Source organism: Heliconius melpomene, chromosome 1 (genome assembly GCF_056956725.1).
Source record: "Heliconius melpomene rosina isolate 202511_hmr_F chromosome 1, ASM5695672v1, whole genome shotgun sequence".
Taxonomy (NCBI): domain Eukaryota; kingdom Metazoa; phylum Arthropoda; class Insecta; order Lepidoptera; family Nymphalidae; genus Heliconius; species Heliconius melpomene.
In genome coordinates this window covers 12673568-12700944 of record NC_140389.1, presented here as the reverse complement: position 1 = coordinate 12700944, position 27377 = coordinate 12673568, and the positions used below count along the sequence as shown (strand labels likewise).

General features: G+C 30.8%; 3 protein-coding genes and 1 long non-coding RNA gene across 4 annotated transcripts; 1 reads left to right on the top strand and 3 right to left on the bottom strand.

Moving 5' to 3' along the window:
- Positions 1-99: 99 nt before the first annotated feature.
- Positions 100-7751, bottom strand: LOC146541532 (dolichyldiphosphatase 1-like). Its single transcript, XM_085187487.1, has 5 exons — positions 7455-7751; positions 7268-7368; positions 6955-7133; positions 6468-6695; positions 100-5727 (listed from the first exon to the last, which is right to left on the bottom strand). The coding sequence occupies exons 1-5, from the start codon at positions 7546-7548 to the stop codon at positions 5595-5597; spliced, it is 735 nt and encodes a 244-aa protein (XP_085043613.1). The 5' UTR covers positions 7549-7751; the 3' UTR covers positions 100-5594.
- An 805-nt stretch (positions 7752-8556) lies between these two features.
- On the top strand, positions 8557-15352 carry Tpr2 (Tetratricopeptide repeat protein 2). Its single transcript, XM_085187406.1, has 8 exons — positions 8557-8763; positions 9022-9272; positions 10409-10607; positions 11191-11329; positions 11416-11533; positions 11870-12287; positions 13133-13311; positions 13879-15352. Exons 1-8 carry the CDS (start codon positions 8696-8698, stop codon positions 13986-13988), a joined length of 1482 nt encoding a protein of 493 aa, XP_085043532.1. The 5' UTR covers positions 8557-8695; the 3' UTR covers positions 13989-15352.
- A 175-nt stretch (positions 15353-15527) lies between these two features.
- On the bottom strand, positions 15528-17022 carry LOC146541530 (uncharacterized). Its single transcript, XM_085187419.1, has 3 exons — positions 16847-17022; positions 16059-16258; positions 15528-15727 (listed from the first exon to the last, which is right to left on the bottom strand). Exons 1-3 carry the CDS (start codon positions 16955-16957, stop codon positions 15637-15639), a joined length of 402 nt encoding a protein of 133 aa, XP_085043545.1. The 5' UTR covers positions 16958-17022; the 3' UTR covers positions 15528-15636.
- A 2736-nt stretch (positions 17023-19758) lies between these two features.
- LOC146541529 (uncharacterized) lies at positions 19759-25370 on the bottom strand. The gene is made up of 4 exons (XR_014878089.1): positions 25356-25370; positions 24681-24882; positions 24525-24594; positions 19759-19828 (listed from the first exon to the last, which is right to left on the bottom strand). It is a non-coding gene; the product is annotated as an uncharacterized LOC146541529 (long non-coding RNA).
- Between the last annotated feature and the right edge of the window lie 2007 nt (positions 25371-27377).

The following is a 27377-nucleotide window of genomic DNA, read 5'->3' as shown; positions in this document are numbered from 1 at the left end:
AAACTCAGTACAGTAGTTTTTGAGTAAATCCAGTATGGAAAACGAAAATTTATCTCTTATAATATAGGAGAAGTTAGTTAGTGGAAAGAAAGATAAAACTACTTCTATAAAAAATTTATTGCTTATAAAATGCATAATGACTCTCATTGTACTTTAGATGTATGAATCACAAACCATTTAGAGAATCATGAATATTTGACAATAAACAAAAATATTTATGTAGTTTTTTATGTTTATGTCAATTTTATTACCTTTTTTGCATTGCAGTATTTGAAGGTGTATATTATTATTATTACACCAGGAATAAATATAAAAATATCATAAATTAGTATAGAACACACCGGACTATAATTTTACAATTTACAAAATTAAAATAAAATAATAAATAATATCATAAAATATTATTGAGAAAAAAACCCTTATAAGAACAGATAATATTGCTATAAATCCTGGCTCAATACATATTTTAAAGGCATGCAGGTAACCAAATAGACATCGACTTTATAAATTGATAAAACTTATATTATTTAGTATTCAAAGTATAACAATATTGGAAAAAAGGCAGTATTACATAATCATCTAAATTGACCACATATGTAGTTTTCTTAGTAACGCTTGTAATAATAATCAATAATCATGCGCATAGGCAACACAACTTCCAGACTTTAAATTGTCAAATTATTGTATGTATTAAAAAAAATTTAGACATCGTCTAACAAATCGTTTTTAAAAAAACTATTACATTATACAAATCAGCTAAAGATGCTGATGATACAATGGAATAAATTCTGCTGCATAGGTACTTGCTCTATTAAAAACTTCATACACGGCACTACGGCAGTAACCGTTAAAGTTGTATGTATTTGCACATACGCCGGAAAATGTTCTATGAAAAGGTCAAACACGTAAAAACTATCAAATTAAATTGTTTAAAAATTTATAGTTTCCTTACAATACAGGGCAATGGTTCTTTATTGAACAAATTTTTAAGGCAGAATTTGTGCGTTCACAATTTATATAAAAGAAGAACGCTTACAAAATCTACTATGAAAACCAACTAATTAACTCCATTATGTTTAATCACGAAATATGTTTTAACTTAAAAAACTAGCCATTTACATTTACCTATAGATCCTATATTTATAATTATTTATTAAAGATGTTGGAATATATTATACATGATAATGAATATTTAGGTTTGTAGTTATTTAATTCCTAGTTCTCAGCAGCTCCATCATTAAGTCTTGCATATATTCATAACATCTTTAAAAGTCTAATCTATAATAACACTTATAATAATATAAATAGTACTAAATATACAAAACAATAATAAAGATTTTGTTATTACACTAAGTAATATAAAAATTCATATGAATAAATGAAAACTATATATAATTTATTAACTTTATGCAACAACAACTACTACTGTTGCATACAGTTAGACAACTGTATAGACATACTCTGAAACACGCAAAAAGTAATACACTCATCGATAGTGATGTCTATTGTTAATTGTTTAATCTATTAATATATATAACATTGTTTTTATTGGAAGAGTAGGCTAACAAATTTTTATTACTTAACATTCTATGACACAACCTTAAGAATTATTTCGATTTCTAACTATGTCGTAGGTACTACATTTTTATATTTTTTCTTGCTATTTATGCGTGTGTCCCTAAAGACTATTTGACTGGAAGAATAATATAATAGCTGCAAATAATAATTAAAACAAAATAATAGAGAATCTGCATTTTGTAGCATCCTCAAAATATGAAAATTATTATAATACTTAATGGATAAAATGTCATCTATGTAAAAAAATGTTTGTCTTTTTTCAAACTTGTTGCCAGTATTCACTTTAAAATTACAGTTGAATTTTTAGGCCAAAAGTTGAATGTTCCGATCGGGACAGGCAGTCTCGCTTTTCACGGATTATTCTACGTACTGTGAGAAATCATTTTCATTACTTAAAATTTTATATTATCTAAGAATTTAATAGAAATATAAATAATTATATTTATAAGTTTATGTAGGTATTCATACTCCGTAAACAATATCGTGTCAGCGTAGTGAAATTTTTCGCTTAAAACACACTTTGTATTGATATCTATTACCAATGAATACATATTTAATGTATTCATTATTAATAGATGGCTCATTATTTCATTTTTTGTTCTGCTTTTGGTGAAATAATCCCGCTTCTTTAACGGACTTTTGTAAAGGAGGCGGTTATCAATTCGATTGTATTTTTTTATGTTTGTGACCTCAGAACTTTTGACTGGGCTAACCGATTCTGATGATTCTTTTTTTTTATTTGGTGCTTCCCATGTGATCCCATTTCTTATAATGTTATCCGTGAGAAAACCACAGTATGTGCGCGCCAAATGGACAAATAACTTAATATCACGCCAACCGATTTCGGTTCTTTTTTTATTGGAAAGGATATACACATGGGATCCGGTTGAAGTAGGTTTTTTTTGTTAAAAAATAATAAATTATTATTCCTTAAAATGTTTAAGAATTTCGCTTTTTACGATATAAAATCTGGCAACGGTATAACGGTTTACATATATATATTTTATGGCCGAGACGACATCAATGTCGATTTATAATATATATACTTATTAAAAAATACCAATATACATGTTATACGACTGTTATATACAAAGATTCAGCAAACTAAAAGTTCTTATATTTTTTTAATGATATTTTTAATTAGGTACACGTAGATTGCCAAGACAAAACGAGACAAATACCAGCTATCTTACGACAGTACAGTTGAGTATATCTATAAATTGTATAGTACAGTTAAGTAAATTATTTTTTTTAAACACCTAATACAGCTTTAACATTCAATCTTATGATAGTTCGTAACACTTAAAAAGAAATATCTCGTTTAGTAAGATTAATCTTATATTTCGACACAACAAAGGTTTAGGTTCAGTGAGCATTTCACTATTATTCAAACTCCATGGTTGATATTATAATTAAGGCTATGTAATTAATGCCTATATACGTAATACAGATTTCATACAAATGTAGCAGATGCCCATCTGCACACATTATTTTATTGCCCTTTCTGTTATCAATGTTAGTTTGCAGCTCTATGTTTAATATTTTACCAACTAAATATATACCTCCTCAATAAGTGTGGAGCCGCCCTTAGTGGCGTTATTATATCATTTACGATACATCAATAAACTCTACCGCCTTTTTCAGATTTTTTACCGTGATCCGAAATATCATTGAAGGAAATATTTTCTTTTAAGAATAGAAGAAAGAAGATAAACAAAAATGTATTGATTACAAATTATATTTCTTTTTGATTTTTAAAGTTACTGAACCTACATTTATTAATAACGCCACAATTTTTTAGAATTAGTGTATTTTCATAAACTAATTAATTATTCTCTATTGTTCCCTATATATTGCCACGAAGTTATATGAAAGCTTTCATAAACGAACTTTGTCGTTATTTGATAAATTCCTATCTACGACGCTTATTCATTCCAAGGCCAGAAAAATGTATATACTTATAAAGATTTGACGGAATAATATATACCGTAAAATCTTTATAAGTTTGTAATTATTATGCGTTCTGTTTATATTAATAAAATATATAAACCCTTATTTAAAATAAATAATAAAATAATATGAATTTATTTAAGAGCATACAAATAGTACTTGATATTGAGTTTCAAATTGTAATTAGTCATTTTTAACATATTTTTTTAAAGTATAAAGTGTAAAACACGTAATAAAATATACGTAATACAGTCGTTATATTTTAGCATATTTTTTGGTACTTGTTAAAAAATTACTGTTTTTATAAGGCAATATATTCTATTTTAGTATACTTTATTTTTTAATTTTTATTAGGTAAAAAGGCAATATAATGAGACGCCCAGACGTTTAGGACGGTTAGCAGCCCTAGCTCAGTGTTGTCAGAAGAGCTTTTTTTTATTATGTTCAAGTTCATGTTCATGTCTTTTCAAGTTCATGTCAATTCATGTTAATTTCAATTCAAGTTCATGTCTTTTTTTTATCCATCTATCATGAAACTATCTTATTTAGTTTTGAATAAAGAAATAGTTACTATTATAATGAATAAAATTTATATAAGCAGGCACCTGGCATTATTCTAAATACAATTAGTTTTATAACTAGAAGCTAATTTATAAGAATGCCTGTCACAGACACAAAAGAGACATGGAGTTTCAACCACTAAATCAATTGTAACATTTGTCATTAAAGTTAGAAAAATTTAATATTATGTATCTATACTTACAATTATAATATTAAAAATAGCACTTTAAATAAACTATATAAAAAATCCATCAAACGGTACTAAAATTTCCTATATCTATTTGTAATCAACATATTGTACAGCTTTACACTAAGTCAACAGAACAGAATAGTACTTTCGTATAGTAATAGTTTTCGAGGATGTGATCATTTTTCCATGTGCGGATGTTCGATCCAAGTGTTTTGTAACAATATTCTTCATTGTATCAACCCGTTGACCCTATGAAGAAGAAATTTTCGAAGTCGTCCACTAGAGGCGTTTTGCTTAGTTTGAAAACTCAAATTACCTGCCTGCCTAGTTGCTCAAGAAGCATAACATAAATTAGTGCAAGGCCAAACTACTAAATTCAATAAAAAATAAATTTGTAAAACTACGTCACAAGTTTGTACTGATATTTTATATCTATTTGGATAGTTGGTAATTATGCCAACTACTCAAATATGTACTTATTAATAAATAGTCAAGGTTTTTTAATATGAATAAAACAAACACCTACATATACGGCATCAATTTTTGTATCTCAGAGATGTTACTCTTTTTGTCAGCTCTGTATTTAAGTACATACTACAGGGATAACATTTTGATGACAACAATTTTATCAAAAATCTTGCACAACGGTACAGCTGTAAAATTTGAAATATATTTTGTTTAAAATTTTACAGCTGAACTGTTTGTGACAAGCATGCTTACGTCATTTATTTAGAACTTTCCGGTTTCTTCTCCATTGGGTCAATATGATTTAGTATGGTATTTGTTATATGTTTTTATTCATTATGGTTTACGTTCTAATTGATCAATCTTTGGAACACAGGGTGCTTATAAATAATTTTGGTAGCCTGAATCTAGATGATGGCGGCTTCCATTTAGTGTTTGGCCAACGAGAAAAGAGAGTAACAGACTTTACTACCTATCACAACTAACATAGAGCTATGTGGCTTAGTGTTTCCCAATCTCTCTCACTGACCCTAACTTAAACTGTTCAAATATTTCTATGAATAATTTTTTTTTAAGGTTTTTGCGATTTTTTTGATCTAAGTATTCCTCATCGATCGAATCGAAAGTTATTAAACAGATATTTTATATCAAAAACCGAGTGGATTATATTCTTATTTCTATCGATCCACTCAAGATCGGATCGAACATCCCAATGTCAATGTGACAGTATTGAGCACGGATCTGACTTGGATATGATGAAGCCGCCGAGCACCGCAAGCGCCGCGGCGGCCATCACCCGTCACGCGCGTCGCTTCAAACAGGCGTTGGAGGCGCGCGCGCATGCGCACCGTCATTGAGTCGGCTTCAAAGCCGCCATCTTGCGACCTCGGGCTCGAGCTTCTTGTCTTGACGTTGTATACTCAAACCACAACACATTTGGTATAAGTGTTGTGTCTCTTATCATTAAAAATTCACAAAGTTTCCTGAAATTATTTTTATTAATTTAGATATTTAACCACTGATATCAAGTTGAATAATAAAAAATTGTACTAACCACTTCACATTAAAAAATATGTGAAGTGCCACAGCACAACTGCCAGAACCACAACTTGTGTTACCACACAATATATTTGAAAGGTCTCTTATCATTAATATTTCGCGAAGTTCGACTAAATACTTTATAAAAAAATATATAAATTTATATGACAATAACTATTAAATAATTCTACCATAGAAAAATACCTAAATCACTATTGTTTTGTTACATGTCATGAAAATGTGACATATAAAATTTATAAGTTAAAGTGCATTATTTATAAAAAAAAGAAAAGGGCAGTACTTGGGTGCAATATTATATCTAAAATGATTTGGTCCCTTTTTCTATTCTATGAATACATTTTTTTAGCTTCACATGTTATCCTGCACATTGCTAGGTGCTATGTGGGGGTAGGCAGAAGGAACCTAGGAAATTAGTGTTTTGACCTTCCATTAAGACACTTCCGTTCCCCACTTGGCGACAGATTCTGAAGGCATTACATGTCAAGTGGCAGAACTCACTGGGCTTTGCCTCGTCACCAGAGCGAAGCCCTATGCCTGCAGACTTCGGCGGAAATTAGGGAATGGCTAACATTAGGACACAGCATGAAGCTGATAAATTTTGATTACTTTCAATAATAATAGAAATAATAAGTTATAAATTTTATATAATAAAAAAATTACTTACAAAGATACCAGTTGAGGAAAGAATGGTGTAAGTACTCTATGCACAATTATGAACCATAAAGTGGCAAATATTACACCAGTAATACCACCAACAACTACTTGAGCTGTAGTGTGATAATGAAGATAAACTCTTGCAAAGCTTACAATTAAAGATAATGTCAAACAGCTGCCTACAATTATTATCCTCCAAAGTGCTGATATAATACTGTTATTATTTATGTGATGTAACCTGTAATAAAAAATATTTTAAGAATAAATAAAATCTATCTTCACAATAAAGGGTATATTACTTTACTTTTTTTGTTTTTATTCTGTCCACTATAAGGCCATTATCGCACAAAAACACAGTCTGACTGTAAATGTGGTGGTTAAGAGTTAGATTCCAACTTGGAGAACTTTAGGGAATTATTTTCATTTCAAGTTCTGTGAAATGTGCACAAAGGTAAAAAAAATCTAATTTAACCAGTTTCTAAAACAGACTTATTTACCTAATGACAAAAAAATATAAAACATAAATGCTAAAAAACCAAATAAATTGAGCATGTGATGATGGCATTCCATATTCATTATACAGATTCCCTCTTGCAAGTGGCCGTGCTTCACATATTAAATGTTTCAATATTATGTTCAATATCTCATTCACTAGAGTTCCAAAGAAGAAGACAATCTGTAAATATAACAGATACATATATGCTGCTTGTTGTATAAGACTAATCATTAACAAAATTCTTAAATAATATTTATTTAAAAAATATATATATATTTTGTTTAAAAGACTGACTAGTAGCTATTTATACTTACTGTATGAAGATCTCTTCGAAACAGAATTAATGTTACAAATCCAGCACCAATTCCAAATGGAGCTAGACTCATAAATGCTAGAAATTTACCTAATATATCACCTGAAAATATTTTAGACGTTTTTAATTTAAAAACATTTTTGTATGGATTTATATTCATTAAATATATATTTAATCTTAATAAATACCCTTTGGATATTCAACCAAAGTTAAAGATAGAGGTTGCCATTCAATATCACCGTTATTTAGATAAACATCCTGCACAGCTGAAGTATCTTCCATTTTTATACTTCAACATATGTTGAATAGTATTTAAACAAGAAATTGAGCTGCTGTTTCAACAGCAGCATAGTTTAAATAATCTATAACAATTATAGTCATACGTGCGACGTGCATTTACAATTTGTTGGCATTCTAACTTTCACAATCACAAAACACATTTACTCACGATTCACAATAAAACTGTCAATGTCAACCATTATTATCATTAGCGTCAAGAACTTAAGCCTGGCCACACACACACACAATAATATTGTCAATAAAAAACGTATTGTCAATAATAGTGTGTTCATGTATGACCGATTGTCTAGAAATTCTGTTTTAGCCATGACAATATCGGGGAGAGGCAGGGGTATTGACAATAATATTTTGTGTGTTCGCTGTGCAGCTAGCCAATGAATCGCCAATTGCCATTTTACCTAGATTAAAAAAATAAGATTGAATAAATGAAGGCGATAAATACTGAGGTTAGCCATATTAAACGCGGTTCTTTATTTCCCCATTTTTAAGTTAGCGCTACGTCTGAAAGGGCTAGTAAGTTTGCATATCGTCTTACATTATCGTATTATAGTCTACAATATAAGGCCAATAATTTTAGCTTTTTATTTATAAAAACGGTTAAATATCATCTAGAATAATCTATATATTTTTTATCACAAAATGCCTTATTATGATTTATTTGTAAAATACAGATAAATAGTTTAGAATTTTTTCGCTCGCTGGCTCGATGACGTTAATTATTATTGTTATTTCGTTATAAAGAATATCAAGAGTTACGCCGTAATTATCATAAAGCCCATAGCACTCCTAATAAATGTAGTTCTCATCCAAGAGAAAAAAACATCCAAGTGGTAGCCTAGTCCAGTTCAGTTTCGGAGATCTACGTTTAAAAATACAAACAAATAAACAAACTCTTCCGCTTTATTATACTAGTGGAGATACAGATAGCGTTCCTTATATTTTATGATATCTGTGCTTAAACATTCAGCTAGCAACACTGGCACTCTTATTCTGCGATTAAATTATTTACCTGTGCCACGTTCTTTCTTTTGTAGTTATTGGTTCCTCTCTTTCATCGTCAAAATAATAGAAAAGTAATATTATATGTAATTTCAGAAAAGTAATTAAACTAAGTTCATATTTAATCTCGATGATGGCAGAACCTACAGTGGAGCTTGATCTAACAATCGATGATTTAGTGCCTAAAAGTCCAGAAAAGTAAATAATATATTACTTATTTTTTCATAATATACTTAATTTAATAACAGACTAATAATATTTTAAATTCATGCATTGAGTAAAAAATATATTTTTAATAATAACACTTCACACATTGCTGAATATTTCACAAGTATATATTTCGGTCGACCTAGTTATCAACCAACGGGTTGTTGGCTACCCCTGCTCATAATAAAAAAAAATAGTCTACCACATATATTTTTGAGAATATAATAATTTTTTTGATCTATTCAATAGAATTGCTGAAGAAAAGAAAGAAAGTGGGAATCATCTTTACAAATTTAAAAATTATAAAGGTGCTTTGGCATTATATGAAGAAGCAATTAAGTTATGCCCACAAAATGCTGCGTATTACGGCAACAGGGCTGCCTGTTATATGATGTTGGGAATGTACATAAAAGCTCTTGATGATGCGAAAAAAGCAGTTGCCTTTGACTCTACATTTACAAAAGGCTATATTCGTATGGCCAAATGTTACATTGCCCTAGGTATGTATAATTAACCAATATATAACAATAAAACTATGTAAATACCTGAATGAGTTGTCCCCAGATATTCTGTAGTATTTAAGGAATGATTTTAAGTAAAAATTTGTTTTTTATAGGGTTAATTTTCATTATTTAAGACATTAAAATCAGTCATCCATATTATAAATCAAGTTAAACAATTGAGTAATTTATGCTGGTTTATTTATATTGTTTGAGTTATTCTTCATACAAGCAGTTTTATTAGTAGGAATAAAACTGCTTGTATGAATAGTTGTAAATCATCTATTAAAGACACAAGAATTAAATTACTTCAATATATTACATATTCATTGAATTGAAAGCTTGTTTAAATGTAAAACATACTAGTTTTTACTTATGAGTTTGTGACTTGGTCCTAAGATCAAATGTAGTTTTCCTGTAGTCTGTAGTCTAGCCTGTAGTCTTATTTAATCAATACACTATACCACACTTTATTGTACACAGTAGGAAGAGAGAAAGTTTCTTCAGAAATATTATAATAATATGAAAATTAGACCAAAATGGTTATAAATTAATATAAAACATACATATATTAGTTTTAAAAACAATAAATTAACATTATAATTTGATTTGAGTTATTCTTGTTTTAAGTGGAATGGAATAATTAATATTTTGCTCTGCACTGCTCGGAACTTGTCACCAATATACCATACCATGGAATGGCAACCGTCTCCTGCAAAATTCAATTTTCTCTTCTGAGCAGTAGCTTCTAATTTTCTAACCACACAGTACATCACAAACTCAAATACCATCCAAACGATCTGGCGGTCCTTTATTGCGCGGTTTCGTAGGAACTTCCTTTCACGCATTACGCAACTGTGGAACGGTCCATCTGCGGGAGTATTTCCAGGTAGATACAACATGGGTAGATGGGTAGATACAACCTTGATAAAGCGCGCCTATCTTCACCTCAATGGCCCGCAATGCACCTGTAGCTACTCTAGTGTTACACCGGGCCGTAGGCGGCGGTGATCACTTACCATCAGGCGACCAGTACGCTCGTTTGACTAGTCTTTTTCCATAAATTAATATATGCTATATTAATATTTTTTCTTTCATTTCCTATCCCGAAAGTATATTTAATAAATATTTTGTAGGTGACATATCAGGGGCAGCGCATGCTATTAGTCATGCAAGTGAACTGGGTGGTGAAGATTGTGCGGCAAACGAACGACGTGCTTTGGACTCTTTGAAACGCCTCCATGAAGATGCTCAACGTGCCATGGAAGCTAGTGACTTTAGACGTGTTGTCTTTTGTATGGATCGTTGTTTGGAATACAGCCCTTCAAGCTCTAAGTGAGGCATTTTCTCGTTATTTATTGTTATTTATTTTATAGTTCTTAATGAATCAGGTTAAAGCTGTATCCCGCATACAACAGGGTAGGCAGAGTACCTAGTGTTAAGACACTCCATTCTCCATTTTCCTCCGAATACTGAAGGCATTACTCGTTGAGTGGCGGAACTCAACGCCGCGCTTTGTCTTGACACTACAGCGAAGAAAAGAAAATATTAATTAAATAAATATTTCATTTCTTGGGTTAGGATTGGAGCCACAACCAGTCACGTTTACAGTCACATACTTGTGCCTCTGCGCCACCACTGGCCTCAATAGTTTTTTATGTAATAATAAAAAGAAGTATTTAAATAACTACTACTGATAGCTTTAAGAGGGCCTGGTTAGTAAGTAACGACTTTCATTGTTTTATTAGGCCGTCGCGTCGTGGCGTCATTATAAAGCGACAGACAATGTCCCGAAAATTAGGCAATGTCATAACACTAGTTTTCTTCTGCTTACCCTAATATATTGATAGCTTGAAAGCTAAAAGAAGTTATAACTAAAAAACTGCATATTCACATATATGTGTTATTTTATTTTAAGGGCAAAGCTCATGAAAGCTGAATGCTTGGCGATGCTTGGACGGTGTCAAGAAGCACAGGAAATAGCAAATGACTGTCTAAGATTCGACAGTTTTGATACAGAGGCAATCTACGTGAGAGGACTATGCCTTTATTTTGAAGTATGCTAATAAATATTCATTTATTCAGTCATCTGTTAATATTAACACCAATTGCTAATGTGTATTCAAACAAATGTTCATTGTAGGACAAAGACGAACAAGCTTTCAAACATTTTCAACAAGTCTTAAGGCTAGCACCAGATCATAAAAAAGCTTTGGAAACATATAAAAAAGCAAAATTATTGAAACAGAAAAAAGAAGAAGGTAAACATTAATAATGCTATACTAAACTATTTTTTTTTTCAGCATCACAGTGTATCCTGCATTTAGCCATATAGGCACATATAGCAGCAAACTTAGTGTTAAAATGTTCTGTTCTCCACTTTCCACCAAAATCTCAAGGCATTGTGTGTTGTGTGAACTCAACCCTGTGCTTTTTCTTGTTACTAGAATGAGATGAAAATAATTCATTCTTCCGAGTAGGCATTGAACCTGCAACTGTTGCGTTTATAAGTCAGATGCTGCGCCGCTGTGTCACATCGGCCTCAATTAATTTTAATAATTGGAATAATTGTAACATATTTATTTGAACATTTAAAGGTAATGAAGCATTTAAAATGGGTCGGTGGCAGCAAGCTTTAACTCTCTATAATGAAGCACTGACTATTGATAAAAATAACAAAAAAGTAAACGCTAAATTATATTTCAACAAGGCAACAGTGTGCTCAAAGATGAATCAAATAAAGGAAGCTGCAGAAGCGTGTACGGCTGCCCTTGAATTAGATGAGAATTATGTTAAGGCATTATTACGAAGAGCTAAATGCTACACGGAACTGGGTGAATTTGAAGATGCAGTCAAAGATTACGACAAACTATATAAAATCGACAAAAGTAAGGAAAACAAAAAAATGTTACATGAGGCCCAATTAGCTCTAAAAAAATCTAAACGCAAAGACTATTACAAGATTCTTGGCGTCGAAAAAACAGCTTCAGTGGATGACATTAAAAAAGCTTATAGGTATGTAATACATACAGAGACCAACAAACAATTCGTTTATGTATAAACTAGCGGCCCCCCCCGCGGCTTCGTCCGCTTGAACTACATGATTATTCATTTAATAAACAGAATTGACTGACAGTCAAATGTGTTGATGTCAATGAATAATTTAATTTACTCGATCAAAAATAGCCTTAAATGCTAAATTATAGATTTGGGTTAGGATTTATAATATTCTTTGTAAAAGTACTGTAATGATTACAAAAAGTACCCGAATCGAATCCAATATCGAAATCATATCCAAAATAATTAATTGAATAAATGAATGAAAAAAAATATTGAATCAAAAATAGTTGAGAACCTCCTCCTTCTTTTGAAAGTCGATTTAAAATGCAGATTAATTACTAACAAATACAGATTTAGTCTAAGTATAGATATGGATTGCTATATATTTGCAGGCAGGCCTTGAGTTCATTCAAATACCGATAACTTTTTTTTAATGAACCGATTTTGATGAAACAATCTTTAGATGTTAAGTTGAATTAAAATATAGCAATTGGTGAAAGTTTGAAGTAAATTGGTTCAGTGCTTTCGAAGATTAGCTTGATCATACATACAGGCAGATAGACAGACAAGAAAAAATATTTTTGCTTTCTATTATTTTTTTTAAGTGTCCCTCTATCTATTTCAGTCAAAAGTATTAAATGTACAGACAAAATATTTTTACTTATATATACAGATAACGCTTGTGATGTGGGCGTTAATAACCGCGATACAATTTTACACTAATGCGGTTATTATTCGTGTACCGCTTTTAGAGTCGTCGTCGCACTCAATTTGACTTAAAGTTTAATTATAACCTTCAGAAAGCGCGCCCTAGTACACCACCCTGACCGGCACGCGAGCGCCAACGACACCGAGCGCAGGGAGCAGGAACGCCGCTTCAAGGAGGTGGGCGAGGCGTACGGCGTGCTCAGCGACCCCAAGAAGCGGGCGCGCTACGACCACGGACAGGACTTGGACGACGACGGCGCCGGCATGTCTGGTTAGTGCTCCCGAGTCGTGTGCATCCTATTTGTTATTATTTATTTTTTATCAGCTTCACGCGGTATCCCGGACACAGCGTAGTGTATGCCTACTTTAGGCAGAGGATACGTAGTGTTAGGATACTACCCACTTTCAGCCGAATTCAGAAGGCATTTCGTGTGAATTGAACGCTCTAGAACGAAGAAATGAAAAGATAAATTTAAATAAACAATTTTCTCAGGTGAGGATAGAACCCACTAGCAGTCGTGGTTACAGTCACATTTTGTTATTATTGTGCCTCTGCGGGATGACTGGTTATTTAGTTTCTTTTTCTGTATTCCGCAAACAGCAGGATAATTTTCTACGCGCCAGTATATTTTCGAGACATTGCTTATTGAGTGCCGGAACTAAATAACTCATTCCCCCGAGTGGTAATTGAACCAACAAATATCACGTATACTGCCAGATGCTGTGCCCAGTTAAAGATTAAATGTATTATATTAAAAGAAGGTATTATAATATGTATTAATGTTAACGTGTTTTTACATATGTTAGAATTTGGGTGACACTTATTTATTTATTTCAGATATAGATCCAAACATGGTATTCCAAACATTCTTCAGTGGGGGCAGACAAGGATTTGATATCAATTCTGGTGGAGGATTCCCTGGAACATTCAGCTTCCAATTTGGTTAAACTGATTTTATCATAATTTTACTCCTAAAAAGTATAAAGCGAATATGAAACAAAGCCTTGAAATTCATTCCATATTAGTACATATAAGATTGTCATTAATTCGATTCACAAAACAAAATGAAAAATTAAAATTATAATGCATAGAATATATACCTGAAAGTACCAAAATAAACCAAAAAATAATGTAGAATTGTGTGTTTTCTCTTGCCAACATAATAGATTTATTAATTTTATGCTATACAAATATTAATAGACAAGGGATAATTCAACTCTGCTTTGGCTAAAATCCTGGGCTGTTATAGCAAATTTGCATTATCTCTATGCTTATTTATAGATTACTAGTCGTCGACCGCAACTTATTTTGTGGAGTTTAGAACGTACAATGGAAAATTCAGTTTTTTTCCCATTTTCTTGAGAACTTTTCAAGTCCAGTAGTTTTTTCTGTGCGTTGTCCATCAGTCGCTCTGTAACATTTTCTATATTTATAAAGAAAATTATTTCCCAAATTTTATTGATTAAAATTGGGATAAATGTTTTCATTGAAGTACTTGTGTTTTTATAATTTTTTTATTATATTCGTTCCTATCGACAATATTCTACATCATACCTTTTATTGTACTAAATTTTATGACGATCGATTAAATTAATAGTCTACGCGTGAAAGTAGAACAAACATACAAACTCGCTTTGTCATTTATAATAATAAAAAACTAATTACAAACAAAAAAAAACCTTTGAATAGAAATCTAACTTCCTTTTTATTTAACAACGAAGGTTATGGGGACAAACAAGGGGTTGTAGTGATATGTTTAAAAATAACAATTTAAAATACGATTACAGTGGTTCATCACATTAAATTGCGTACCGTTGCGCATTGTATTTTGAAATATAAATACTTAGTTTGATTATTTTACTAACAAATGTCACGATAGTGTGAGATACATTAAATTAAAAATACATTAAATTTATTATAACAAGAAACTTCTTGTTATAATAAAATTAATGTATTTCTCCTAAATAATACGAAAAGTGCTAATATCAAACAATGTAATTAACTACAAAATATATTTGCAAACTTAAGTGTTATATCACACTAAGGAAAGATGTTTCTTGTCTGGAAAACGTATAAAAAATAGGAATGTGGCAGCACTGGAACCTACACCTGGATCCCTCACCTTCTGGCTTAGTGGACAAACGCATGGGTATGAATCGCCACATTAAATTTTTTATACAATTTTTTAAAAAATATATAGTATATTTGCAATTAACTATGTTGTTTGAATAATATAATAATTATTGCAATAACAGTGAGTTGTAACATTTTAATTTCTCTTTCTTTAGTAATAAAAAAGTTTGAAATTGAATACTGGTTGTGTATAATTATTTCAAGCGCATTTTAAATAACGTTTAACGCAGTTCTATATAAATCTATATTTATATGGTAAATAGTTACTTGCGTTTTTAATTATCATTAGGATGTAGCAAAAAATTATCTTGTTTCATATCTACGATGATAAGTTACATCATTATTAGGCCATCTTTAAAAATATTTTTAAAAGGTTTAAATTAATATACATTTTATTTTCACAAATCAATATAAGTTTAAATAAAAAAATGAGACATTATTCATATACAAAGTTTTCATATCCTATTTAGATTTTTTCATATTTTTTTGAAAACCCATTGCCTTATCATTTGGTGCTCGTTTACTGGTTGTTCTACTACCGATAACGGCAAATCTGCAATAATTTAAATATAGGTATTATGCATAGCCTTAGTATAATATATGTCAACATTTAAACTAAAGGAGATCGTGGCGTAGGGGCACAAAGTGTGACTGTAAACACACGATTGTGGGTTTGATTTCCACTCAAATGAAATATTTAATATATTCATTTCTTCACTCTGGTGTCGAGGCAAAGTGCGACGTTCAGTTCCGGAGGATTCCAGGGAGGAATGTTGTGGCTGGCAGCGAAACGATGCGAAGATCCGAACATCGAGGACAGACTGTTGACGAATATACTTTTAGACACCGAATAATTATTAAATAAAAACAAAAATCTATATTACTTTTTCATTTTAAATGGTTTCTTTTGTTCAACTTTTGGTGGTTGGTGGTCAGTTTTAAAAGTTAAAACGTAGCGCTTTACAACATCAACATTCACAGTTGTGTTTTCAGGATACATGCGTTTTTTCCATGCTTCCCTTTCTTCCACCCATTTCCTCTGATATTCATATGACAACAGCCATTGTATGCGTGATGGTCCTTCCTTTATTATAGAATATTTAATTTTACATAAAATTCACGACTATTTATCGGTGGCTTAGATTTAATTATAATGTGTATTAAGGAGTGGAGTGGATGTACTATGGAGATTTAAAATATTACGTCAAAAAATCACACTGTACATATTGATTTAGATATCTGATTAAATTTCAATCGTTCATTATTAAACAATATTTCTAGCATATTTTCATTAATATACACGTAAAATAAAATATTCATAGTAAACATGAAGATAGTTATAGAAAAAGGTAAATAAAAGGTAACATCGGGGGAGTAATCTAACAGCTTTAGGATGTTTTATATTAAACAATATACAAATTATTGATGTCGTGGCGCAGGGGCAAAAGTGTGCAACGCGACGGTTGTGGGTTCGATCTCCACTCGAATGAACAAATTATTATTTATTAATATTTTAATTTCTTCGCTCAGCACTAAGGCAAAAGCCCGGCCATCCACTACTTTGCGTTGAGTAATTCAACGCAAAGTAGTGGATGGAGTGTCTCAACACTAGGTTACACTACACTAGAAGCGTGACACTGATTTGATTTAATATACAAATGACTATGCTCACCATAAATTTCCACGGTTGAGGATTATATTTAGGAAAATCTGATGAAATAATGTTATGTATCGGTCTACATTGAACTGCTTTCTCCCACTTAATCCCTGTCATTCTACCCATTTTAATTATTTGTAATTTTATTGTTAAGCCAAAAGGTAATAATGTTCAACTGACATTTCGAATGAATTTTTAAAATAAAAATATATTTATATAAAAATAAAAACAGACAGCACACTTAAGACCTATATAGTGATATATAAAAATTACATCTATACATAGGCATACAGTTGAGACAAATCAACATTTATGACTTTCGTTAAATTTTTCTCTAACATCATCTTTTGATAAACATATTTATATAATTATTTTTCTTAAGCCGTTGCTTGCCACGGTTGTGGGTCGCTCTACACGCAATATCTCGAATTAAATATCAATCAGTCTTAAATTTATACCTATTTATATCTCCATTTTGTTCGCTCTGAAGCGCGTTGTGCTCCGCATCTCAACACGCGATGCCTTCAGAAAGCGGCGGAGTGTCTTAACACAAAGTTCCCTCTGCCAACCCTACCGTGAGTGGGATACAGCTTACTTATTATAAATATTTGTTATGATTTGATTTATGATAAAGATTATTTCATTAATTGTAATTATAACTTTACTAGCGGACCCGGACGCGGCTACGCCTGCTTCAACTATAAGAATATTTATTAAATATATTCATGAAATTATTTTCAATTTTCAATAGAATTAATAGTAAGAAAAAAAGTAAGTTAAGTAAGAAAATATAAGCTTAAATAATCGAAAAGAATAATAAACAGAGACGTATTATTAGAAAAAAATATCTGAGTTATTGAAATGAACCAACAAAATCATTAACCTTTAAGTATGGACGTCGGGTCTCACAGGCCCATATAGGTCTACGAATTCTACAAATCGGCCACTTCTCGGTGACCTCCGCCACTGAGTCGCTCAGTACCTTTCGTATTAATGACAAAATGAATGTAGATAGCAATGGTTGTGTCTCTGGGTTCAAAACACGTGAGTATTTAACTTTCTAAACGGGACCTGGGTCTGTCAGACCCGACGTCCATGTTTTCCATACATAATAATTTCAAAACCCCATATATTTTTATAATATTACAAAATATACTTTAATATTTTAATTGTATTATTTGTATTCAAATGTTTTTATTGTTATATATCATATATTATTTTGCATTATTTGTTATATATTTCAGTAATATAAATATTATTTACGTAAAAAAGACTAAATTTTTATAGTTTTTATGATAAAAAGGAAAAAAATGATTGACTAAGCACGTCAGGGACAAATATATCAGTACTTTATAATCAACATCAAACAAAAGAATTGGACGACGTCATTTTATAAAGAAAATAGCACTTTATCAAATAAAAAGACGCGTTTCGTATACTAAACTACTCTAAGAATTGAGAATGACTTTGACTCGCGTTTCGCGATCTGATCTATCATTTATTGAACATGAAGCTAAAAAAATAGTTTTGGGTTCTTGAAAAACATGTATAATTTGCCCCCATAAGATATATAGAAAGACAACACATACTTATGTTGACTGCAATCGTCCTGTTAGCCAACAATGTTGAAAGCCATTGTGTATCGATGTTCAATTGTACCTTATCTTGAGGTGTTGTCAAAATTTTTATTTTATACCATAAGATGTTACTTCTTTATTTTTTTTAATTGTTAGACTTTATATTTTGTTAAAACAATATTTATTTTATTATCTGTCTTTTTTTTATAGTATTATTTTCTTAAGAGTCATCCCATGTGGCCAAAGACTGAAATTGTGACTTTAAGTTACTTAAATCGTTGTGATGCGTAAAGTTTAATAAAAAGCGATTTTATTTATATTGATTTTGTTTGATTAGAGGCTATTCATGTAAACTAAAACATAAAATTCTCTTCTTCCTTTAAAAAACAGACGGAATATGACCAATAAATACACTGGTCTGACAGACCCGACGTCCATATTTGTGTTATAAAAAAACCACGTCCATAGTTAAAGGTTAAAAGTAACTAAAGGATAGGTATTCTTAATAATAGAAAAAGTACATAAAGTTTTCCGTGCGTGCGTACATAGATATCGACTCTATGAAATAACTAAACATTTCTCTCTCTTAAATAGGATAATTTTAGCGGGCAATATCAAATAAAATAAGAAGAGAATCAAAGTGTAGTTTAAATTAATTATAAACAGCAAATAATTACACAAAAATTAACAATAGTTCGAAAATGTATGAAAATAAATAAAACCGTCAACGTCATCTGCCCGTTCGCGTCGGTCATACTGTGCCGCCCGTAGGCTAGGTCATTTCGAATCAGTGACATCTCCTTAATTATTTATTAGAATGTTATACAGTAAACTATAATTTCAATCTAGATAACATGCTAAAAGTGACTATAATATTTATTTTCATAAGGATGAATATCAAAATGTCGCGGTAACGGTTGCGTAGCGACGCGACGGTTGTTATTAACATGGCAGAATAATTGCATGTCAAATTAGAAAGTACTTTAAAATATATTAATTTATATGTATAATGTAATGTTATATAGCCTATAGCACTTCTGAAGAATGCAGCTTTCGTAGAAAACAAAAACAATGTAAATCGGATCAGTAGATCCAGAGATCTTAGCGTTCAAACAAACAAACAAACTCTTCCGCTTTATTATATTAGTATAGATATTTTACTTTTACATGATCAACATAGAATATAAAAACTAATAACAAATACTAATTGCTATCTTCATTTCAAAATATGTCTAGGTTGCTATTACAGGACCCCTTAAAAGACAATCCGACTCACACAGGGCCCCTTTTTAAACGAATTTGCGCTTACGTCAATCAATTGGTAAAACCTAATGTGAAAAATAAAATACATTTGGATTTTAAGATTTTTATTGAATACACACGAAGTTCAGAATAAAATTTTCATCACTCACACATGTACCTGAAAATAATAAAACAATTATATTATTACATGGGTTATAAATTTATAATGGTAAAAATGTCACGAAAAAGAAATGTTTGCTTTAATTAGTCCTTAGATTATATGGTAATAAAAATAAGGGTGGAGTAAGCATTTAATATTCCCTCCAATTCTTAGCATTAACTCATAGTGAATCAATGACTGCCTCAGAGGGTGTTACTTAAAAATAAATAATTAATTACAAATATATAACAGCACTGTATATCACCACAAACTGTTATTTAAATAACTATGCATTCAACAAAATATACAAAAAGCCATTAATTTTATGAAGTTTCATAACATAACTTTCAGTATACCACTTTTCAGTCAAAATAAATGCAGTTTTAAAATCTTTAGACATATTCCACTACATAATTTTTTTTTAATTTATTGTCAGGGTCTGTTAACAGTTGAGTATTGAGTGTGAATGAAGTAAAAGATGAATGTGTGTTTACTGAACATTTGCAGTGTGCTCAACATGACCATTCTTTGTTAGGCCATAACTGAACAATGTTTTATAATTTTCAATTTTAATTATTGTATTAAGAATATTAAATAAAGTTTAACTTTTTAAAACAACATTTAACTATTTCAGTAACATTTTACTTTTTTAGTGGAATGCCTTTGTTTTTATTGGAAAGGCTTTCAATTTTTTAGGTGTGCTTTGCCACAATATTCACATCAAACAATTTGACCGAAGCACCATTTCGAAAAAATACAAGACAAAAATACATTTGTACATCCTGGTGCTATATTTTAAGTCACTGGGTATACAAGCTTAACAAGACCTCTGGTCACATTGAAGATGCCTAGTCTTGATGTAATTTGTATTTAATGGTTTAGTTATGATTGGTACATAGTTCAAGAAACACATGGCTCATGTGAAAGGCTGCAGTTTTGAAAAATTCATCATCATCAAATCATCTATTGCAGTAACCTTTACATTATATTTGTCACTGAGATAACTAGTTTGTGTAAACCAAAGGTGCAAAATCTGCTTTAACATTGTGGTATTTGCTTAATTATCTTGTTTCTATCTCCAATGTTATAGTGAAAGGGAACTGATATAAATATTAAGGATATGTTATAAATAAGTAGCTTGTTTTGTACATGCTAACCTAACCTCCCACAAAGGAATATAAAGAAGCTAAAATAATGACATATATATATATATATACACAAATAATACATCTTTCATATAATAGACTGGGATCCGGCCGTTGAATCCTGCATAAACGAGTTTTCTTAATTAAACCTATATTAATGAATAATACATGATTAGTAGAACAGATTACACCTGGGTTGCCTGGAAGAATCCTGCCGCAATCACCTTTAATTTCATTTTTTCGTAACTCGTTTTTGGAGATAATTGCACCAATACGTTTTTTATATGAATCGCACATCATTTGAAAGATAATCGCATAAGGAATTGGAAAATTAAGGGTTGCCAGCTCTCAGTCTGCCGCAAGTCTAGGGTTGCCTGGTTTAAAGATGTCACTAAATGTTAATAATTTGCACTCATGTGTTTTTTTAATGAATTATATATCAAATTAAAGCTTATTTTTTTCTGAACACTATAAAACAGGGTTGCCTGGAAAATTCCTGCCGCAAACTGGGGTTGCCAGCGTTTGAAATATTTTATTCCGGTTCCGTTTGACTATGAGAATAGACGATGAAATGCGCGGTCTGCCCCATGTTTTAAAGTAAAATATTATATAATAGAAGGTCAATCTTAAAATCAATGTTTATTCTAATTGTTCACCTGTTAAATGATGATTTTAATCATATTAAGTACACGTAGAAAACTATTTAAAGATGAAATCATCCTTATTTTTCAAGTAAAATAATGAATGTATAATATTGAGACTTTGCAAAATCTATTTTCTAAATACTAATATTTATTTAAATTACCATTTTGAAACAACTAAAATATTTTATTAAATAAATGTTTACAAATATCGATCTACTATAAGCTATTAATATACATACATATACATCATGTTTCCTTAATATAATGAAGGGTGACGTTTTTGACATTATTGCGGATATTTTTTAAATTAATTATATTGAAAAATATATTTCAATGAACTCTCTGTCTCTCTCTCTCTCTTCATCCTCTACTTGTTTGATTTGACAACGCTTGCCGCAACTTTTTTTTTCTCACGCAACTTTTAATAATTTGCATAGGAAAAAAAAATATATATATAATAGAATTATAATAAACAAAACTAAGTTAGCAAAGATTAATTCCAAGAAAATTCGGCAGTAATGCCGACTAATAAACGCTATTTACGATTTATGACCAGGAGTCGGCAAATATCAATTAGTTAGTTCGCTATTTTTTACTATAGATAAACATTTTGCAGCGCGAAACAAAGCAAACCACATGCAATAAAATTATTTTCGAAGATGTATTGTTTCTAAATGCAATAAAAGGGCAGATGGCCAAATGAGTTGTTTTTGAGCATATTACTTAGTTACTTACCTTTCGTTTTAGAGTAAAGACGTTTTTACTTGACAAAAATGAAGATGTGTTTTTTGTGCGGCCGGAGTGAAAATGTGATAGAATTTAACGAGGAATCTCTCCAAAAGTGTAAAATTATGCTATTGTTTCGCCAAAAAATGAATTTTAAATACAGTGACATTTTTTTTAATAGTGACACAATGCACGGTTATCATTTACAGTGTTACAAAAAGTTCATTGTTTTAAAACAAAAATATAAAGAAGTATTTTTTAATTATTTTCTAATGCAAAACGTAAGTATACTTTAATGTTTAATATCATATATTTTTATCTATGTAAATAACTTCTAATACAGAATAAAATCTAGACAATTGTGGCAGTGGGATAGTTGCCTCAGTTTTGATTACACTAAGTTAGGGACGTTAGGAGTGATTGTGCTTTATTATAATTATAAGAACAATTCTTTCAGACCTAAATGCCTTAAAAACTATCAGCATAAACGGACAAGTTCTTGCTAGTGAAATTTTTTATTTATAATTTTTTAATAGTTATTATTAGTTGAATAGTTTTTCTTGGAATTAATCTTTGCTAACTTAGTTTTGTTTATTATAATTCTATTATATATATATTTTTTTTTCCTATGCAAATTATTAAAAGTTGCGTGAGAAAAAAAAAGTTGCGGCAAGCGTTGTCAAATCAAACAAGTAGAGGATGAAGAGAGAGAGAGAGAGAGAGACAGAGAGTTCATTGAAATATATTTTTCAATATAATTAATTTAAAAAATATCCGCAATAATGTCAAAAACGTCACCCTTCATTATATTAAGGAAACATGATGTATATGTATGTATATTAATAGCTTATAGTAGATCGATATTTGTAAACATTTATTTAATAAAATATTTTAGTTGTTTCAAAATGGTAATTTAAATAAATATTAGTATTTAGAAAATAGATTTTGCAAAGTCTCAATATTATACATTCATTATTTTACTTGAAAAATAAGGATGATTTCATCTTTAAATAGTTTTCTACGTGTACTTAATATGATTAAAATCATCATTTAACAGGTGAACAATTAGAATAAACATTGATTTTAAGATTGACCTTCTATTATATAATATTTTACTTTAAAACATGGGGCAGACCGCGCATTTCATCGTCTATTCTCATAGTCAAACGGAACCGGAATAAAATATTTCAAACGCTGGCAACCCCAGTTTGCGGCAGGAATTTTCCAGGCAACCCTGTTTTATAGTGTTCAGAAAAAAATAAGCTTTAATTTGATATATAATTCATTAAAAAAACACATGAGTGCAAATTATTAACATTTAGTGACATCTTTAAACCAGGCAACCCTAGACTTGCGGCAGACTGAGAGCTGGCAACCCTTAATTTTCCAATTCCTTATGCGATTATCTTTCAAATGATGTGCGATTCATATAAAAAACGTATTGGTGCAATTATCTCCAAAAACGAGTTACGAAAAAATGAAATTAAAGGTGATTGCGGCAGGATTCTTCCAGGCAACCCAGGTGTAATCTGTTCTACTAATCATGTATTATTCATTAATATAGGTTTAATTAAGAAAACTCGTTTATGCAGGATTCAACGGCCGGATCCCAGGGTATAAAAGAATAGGTAATTCTTTAATTATTTTAGTTTCTTTATATTCCTTCTTGGGATGTGAGGTTAGTTTACTTCCACCTGAGATACACCACATAAAAAGTTGTTCTTTACCAGACAAGTAATATGTACATTAAAAATAAAATTAATTCTATATGATACCTTTTATAAAATATTATTTAAATTTTTCATACATATATTAAGTTATGGCATAGTTGTGAAGTAAGGTTTAAAAGAAAAAGTAACAGCATATCTAACAGTATACATGCTCCACACGTGTACACGTTAAGTTTACTCAAATACTACATCACCAAAGTAATATTAAAATTAATAAAAAAAAACTAACATTAAAATCATATACGAGATAATAAATTATAACATAGGAGGTAAAATATACACACAGGCAGCAGTATTTAAAATCACATGGTCTTTTAACGCAAGAGACTTGATCGACTATGAAACGATTTCAATATTATTAGCATTCGAGGTTATATTTTGAAAACATGTAGAATTTTAACATACCATGCTTGTGGAATATAGTGACAAAACTCAGACCTGTTCGATATGTTAAAAAATAAAATCTTACCTCTTTATTTAGACCTCGCACGCATCTTCCTGCGTTTACGCTTTAGCCTTCGCATACGCTTCTTACGCCACTGTAACAAAAAGTAGAGATGTTATGCCGAAATGCGGTTTCACATTTACTTTAAAACACTAAACAAATAACAAACACGAAAAATACCTTTGCTCTCATGCTTTATAACTTCAAGCCTAAAGGCTTGTACTATTTAATATTTCGTTGCTTTTCGGATCAAGTTAATATTTTCCGATAGAGTAAGATGAGCTCTCTCGTGCTCAGTCCACAAGAAAAGAAGGAAAATAATAGCGACAGCTTAATGCAAATGTTGCCATAGAGATTTCCAAAAATTCCATATTCAATGTTGCTACAACAAGAGAATTTAAAAATACGGTACGTGAAATACGGTATTACTTATTATTTGCTTGCTTGATGACCATTTTTTTTTATTTTGTAAGACACAAAATAGTAATAAGTCAGTCAAATACCTAGAAAAATTTAATTATACAAAAATATTATATTAATAATTGTAATATTTCTATTCTATCAAAAACATGATGTGAATTGAAAACCAAATTCCCTCAGATCTTTTGTGACTTTTGTGTCGGTGAAAACGCATTCCTCAACATTGAACTTGGCTCTCATTTTATGTATTTGATGGGACATCGTTACTTTTGTAGAGAAATTAATATTATTAATCGTTAATAAGCATTGTTATTTTTAAAGTCACTTAATTTTCCTATGTTTTTTTATTTGAGTTTCATACTTAACTTTTTTCATTTTCTTGGTAGCAATGTCAATAATTTTCAATTTTTAGGTTATTATTGTGTATATACTTACTATACTTCCGTTCCCCATTTTCCGTAGAATTATGAAGGTATTGCGCATTAAGTGGTGAAACTCAACGTCGCGTTTTGCCTCGTGATCAGAGCGAGAAAATGCAAATATAAAATATTTCACGCGCTTGTGCCCCTGCGCTATGACAATGGCCTGATTTAAATTGCTATCTGCTTTAAAAGGCTTTTATACTTTAAAATCATTTGATTTAAGCTTTGTTATTGGTGAAGCCAATAATCTTACTTATTTATTATACTTGCATAAGAAATAATAATATTTATGGGTCATACACAAATCGCGACATAAATGTGTACGAAAAAAAAAGTGAAATATTTGTTCAAAATCATTATCATTTAATTCTTATAGATTAACCTAATATAGGAAAAATATGAGACCAGATCATTATTCGTTTTCGAGGAAGATATTTGAGGCATAATTTTTTTGATGACCACAGAACGGACACAGTTCTACAGAAAAGTATAAAGTATTAGTGCTACATGTATTTGATTGGTTTCCTACTTCTAATAATAATCGTATTGGTTAATAACGTCCTTGATTACGATATGACATCAATATTGTCACGAAAAAATTAAAATAATCTAGTAAATGTCAGATTCATACCGCAGATTCCTTCAGTCTTAATAATGTAAGGTAATAAATAGGAGAAAAATATAATTTCTTACAATTACTGAGTAGCAAGTATATTAATGCATGTTTTCTTATCATTATTTGTTTATTCATAATAGTTTCAGTTATTTTCTACATGACTCAACCGAATAAAACTCAAAATCTTTATTTAAACAATGAATAATTTTATAAACAATGTTAACGTAACGATAATGATACTGTAACAAATACTAGCCTCTTAAAACAATAAGAAAGAGTCCTAACCAAACTAAACAATATCTATTGAATAATGAATGGCCAACAATTATATCGAAAAAATTGATAAAATTAAGTTTTCTTCGTCATTTTCAAAAAAAAATTGTTTCTCAATCAGATCTTTAAGTAAGGGATCATGTCTCAAATTTGTAGAAATAGAATAGATAGATGTTGTCTTAAGTTGTAGCGACTGATAATCAACGAGTAGTAAAGAAAGACCCAAGTGTGTAAATAAAGTTGTATTTTTAATCCACCAAAATGAACTGGTTGAACTTTTGATCCATATTTACAACAGTAATTTTCAGAGAATAATAATAATAAACCCACAGGGCAGCTTGTGGCGAGCTGTTGGGGAGTGGCGACCCCAAGGACCTGAGTCCTCCGGAAGTGAGTTGTAATCTATCCCCCACCTCTGGCTTTCCTTTATTGGCCGGCAGAATGGAGCGCAAGAGCTATATGCTCGAAACGGTGGAAGTGCTCAATCTGCGTATCGGGAAACCCGCTCACGGGCTCCTCGTGATAGTGAGCTCTACTGCTGCTCCTCTCTACACCCTTAGCCGACCACCCTGATGTTGCGCCCGAGGCACTACGCTGCTCTATGGGGGCCCATAAAGTGGGAGGCGAGTCACCGTCTACCAACCATTCAATTTGAGACTATTGTAAAGGCGGACGTTCGGTAGTCTCGCCAGTCGATCCAAATTCCATTCCATAGTCCTAGTTTAGATTTCCATATTTTCCATAGTTAATTACCTGTGGTTGCCCAGCGATGGATCCCGGCTGATGTGTCACAGTAAAACATTTGTATATTCTCTTAGGGGCCTCTACGTTAGACCTGTGCCCCCCGCAAGCCTTCCAAAGGACCGGGTCCTTTTGAACCCGTGAATCTTAAAAGAGAAACATAATAATATTAATAATATTAATTAAATTAATATTTCATACATAAAAATAGCAACTTTAATCTGCAGAAGTATTAACTGTGTCGCAGTTATTAGCTCCCGCCTCGCAGCCGTTGATGATTCAGAAGCTAATATGTAAATCTTCTGCTGGTGATGATGATCAATGATGATCAATGTTTTGTTTTATAAATATAATGGCACATTATTAGTTAATAATAGCATCTTGTTTAGCTCTACTTGTCTCACG

Excerpts from the sequence above, each read along its gene's own strand:
- Tpr2 (XM_085187406.1), top strand. The coding sequence starts at position 8,696 with ATGATGGCAGAACCTACAGTGGAGCTTGATCTAACAATCGATGATTTA. Across the intron at positions 8,764-9,021 it reads GTGCCTAAAAGTCCAGAAAA|AATTGCTGAAGAAAAGAAAG; the intron begins GTAAATAATATA and ends TCTATTCAATAG. Across the intron at positions 9,273-10,408 it reads CAAATGTTACATTGCCCTAG|GTGACATATCAGGGGCAGCG; the intron begins GTATGTATAATT and ends AATATTTTGTAG.
- LOC146541530 (XM_085187419.1), bottom strand. The coding sequence starts at position 16,957 with ATGGGTAGAATGACAGGGATTAAGTGGGAGAAAGCAGTTCAATGTAGA. Across the intron at positions 16,259-16,846 it reads CTCAACCGTGGAAATTTATG|GAAGGACCATCACGCATACA; the intron begins GTGAGCATAGTC and ends TCTATAATAAAG. Across the intron at positions 15,728-16,058 it reads AAACCATTTAAAATGAAAAA|ATTTGCCGTTATCGGTAGTA; the intron begins GTAATATAGATT and ends AAATTATTGCAG.
- LOC146541532 (XM_085187487.1), bottom strand. The coding sequence starts at position 7,548 with ATGGAAGATACTTCAGCTGTGCAGGATGTTTATCTAAATAACGGTGAT. Across the intron at positions 7,369-7,454 it reads TTTGGTTGAATATCCAAAGG|GTGATATATTAGGTAAATTT; the intron begins GTATTTATTAAG and ends AAATATTTTCAG. Across the intron at positions 5,728-6,467 it reads TTTCCTCAACTGGTATCTTT|GAAACTTTGTGAATTTTTAA; the intron begins GTAAGTAATTTT and ends AAATAATTTCAG.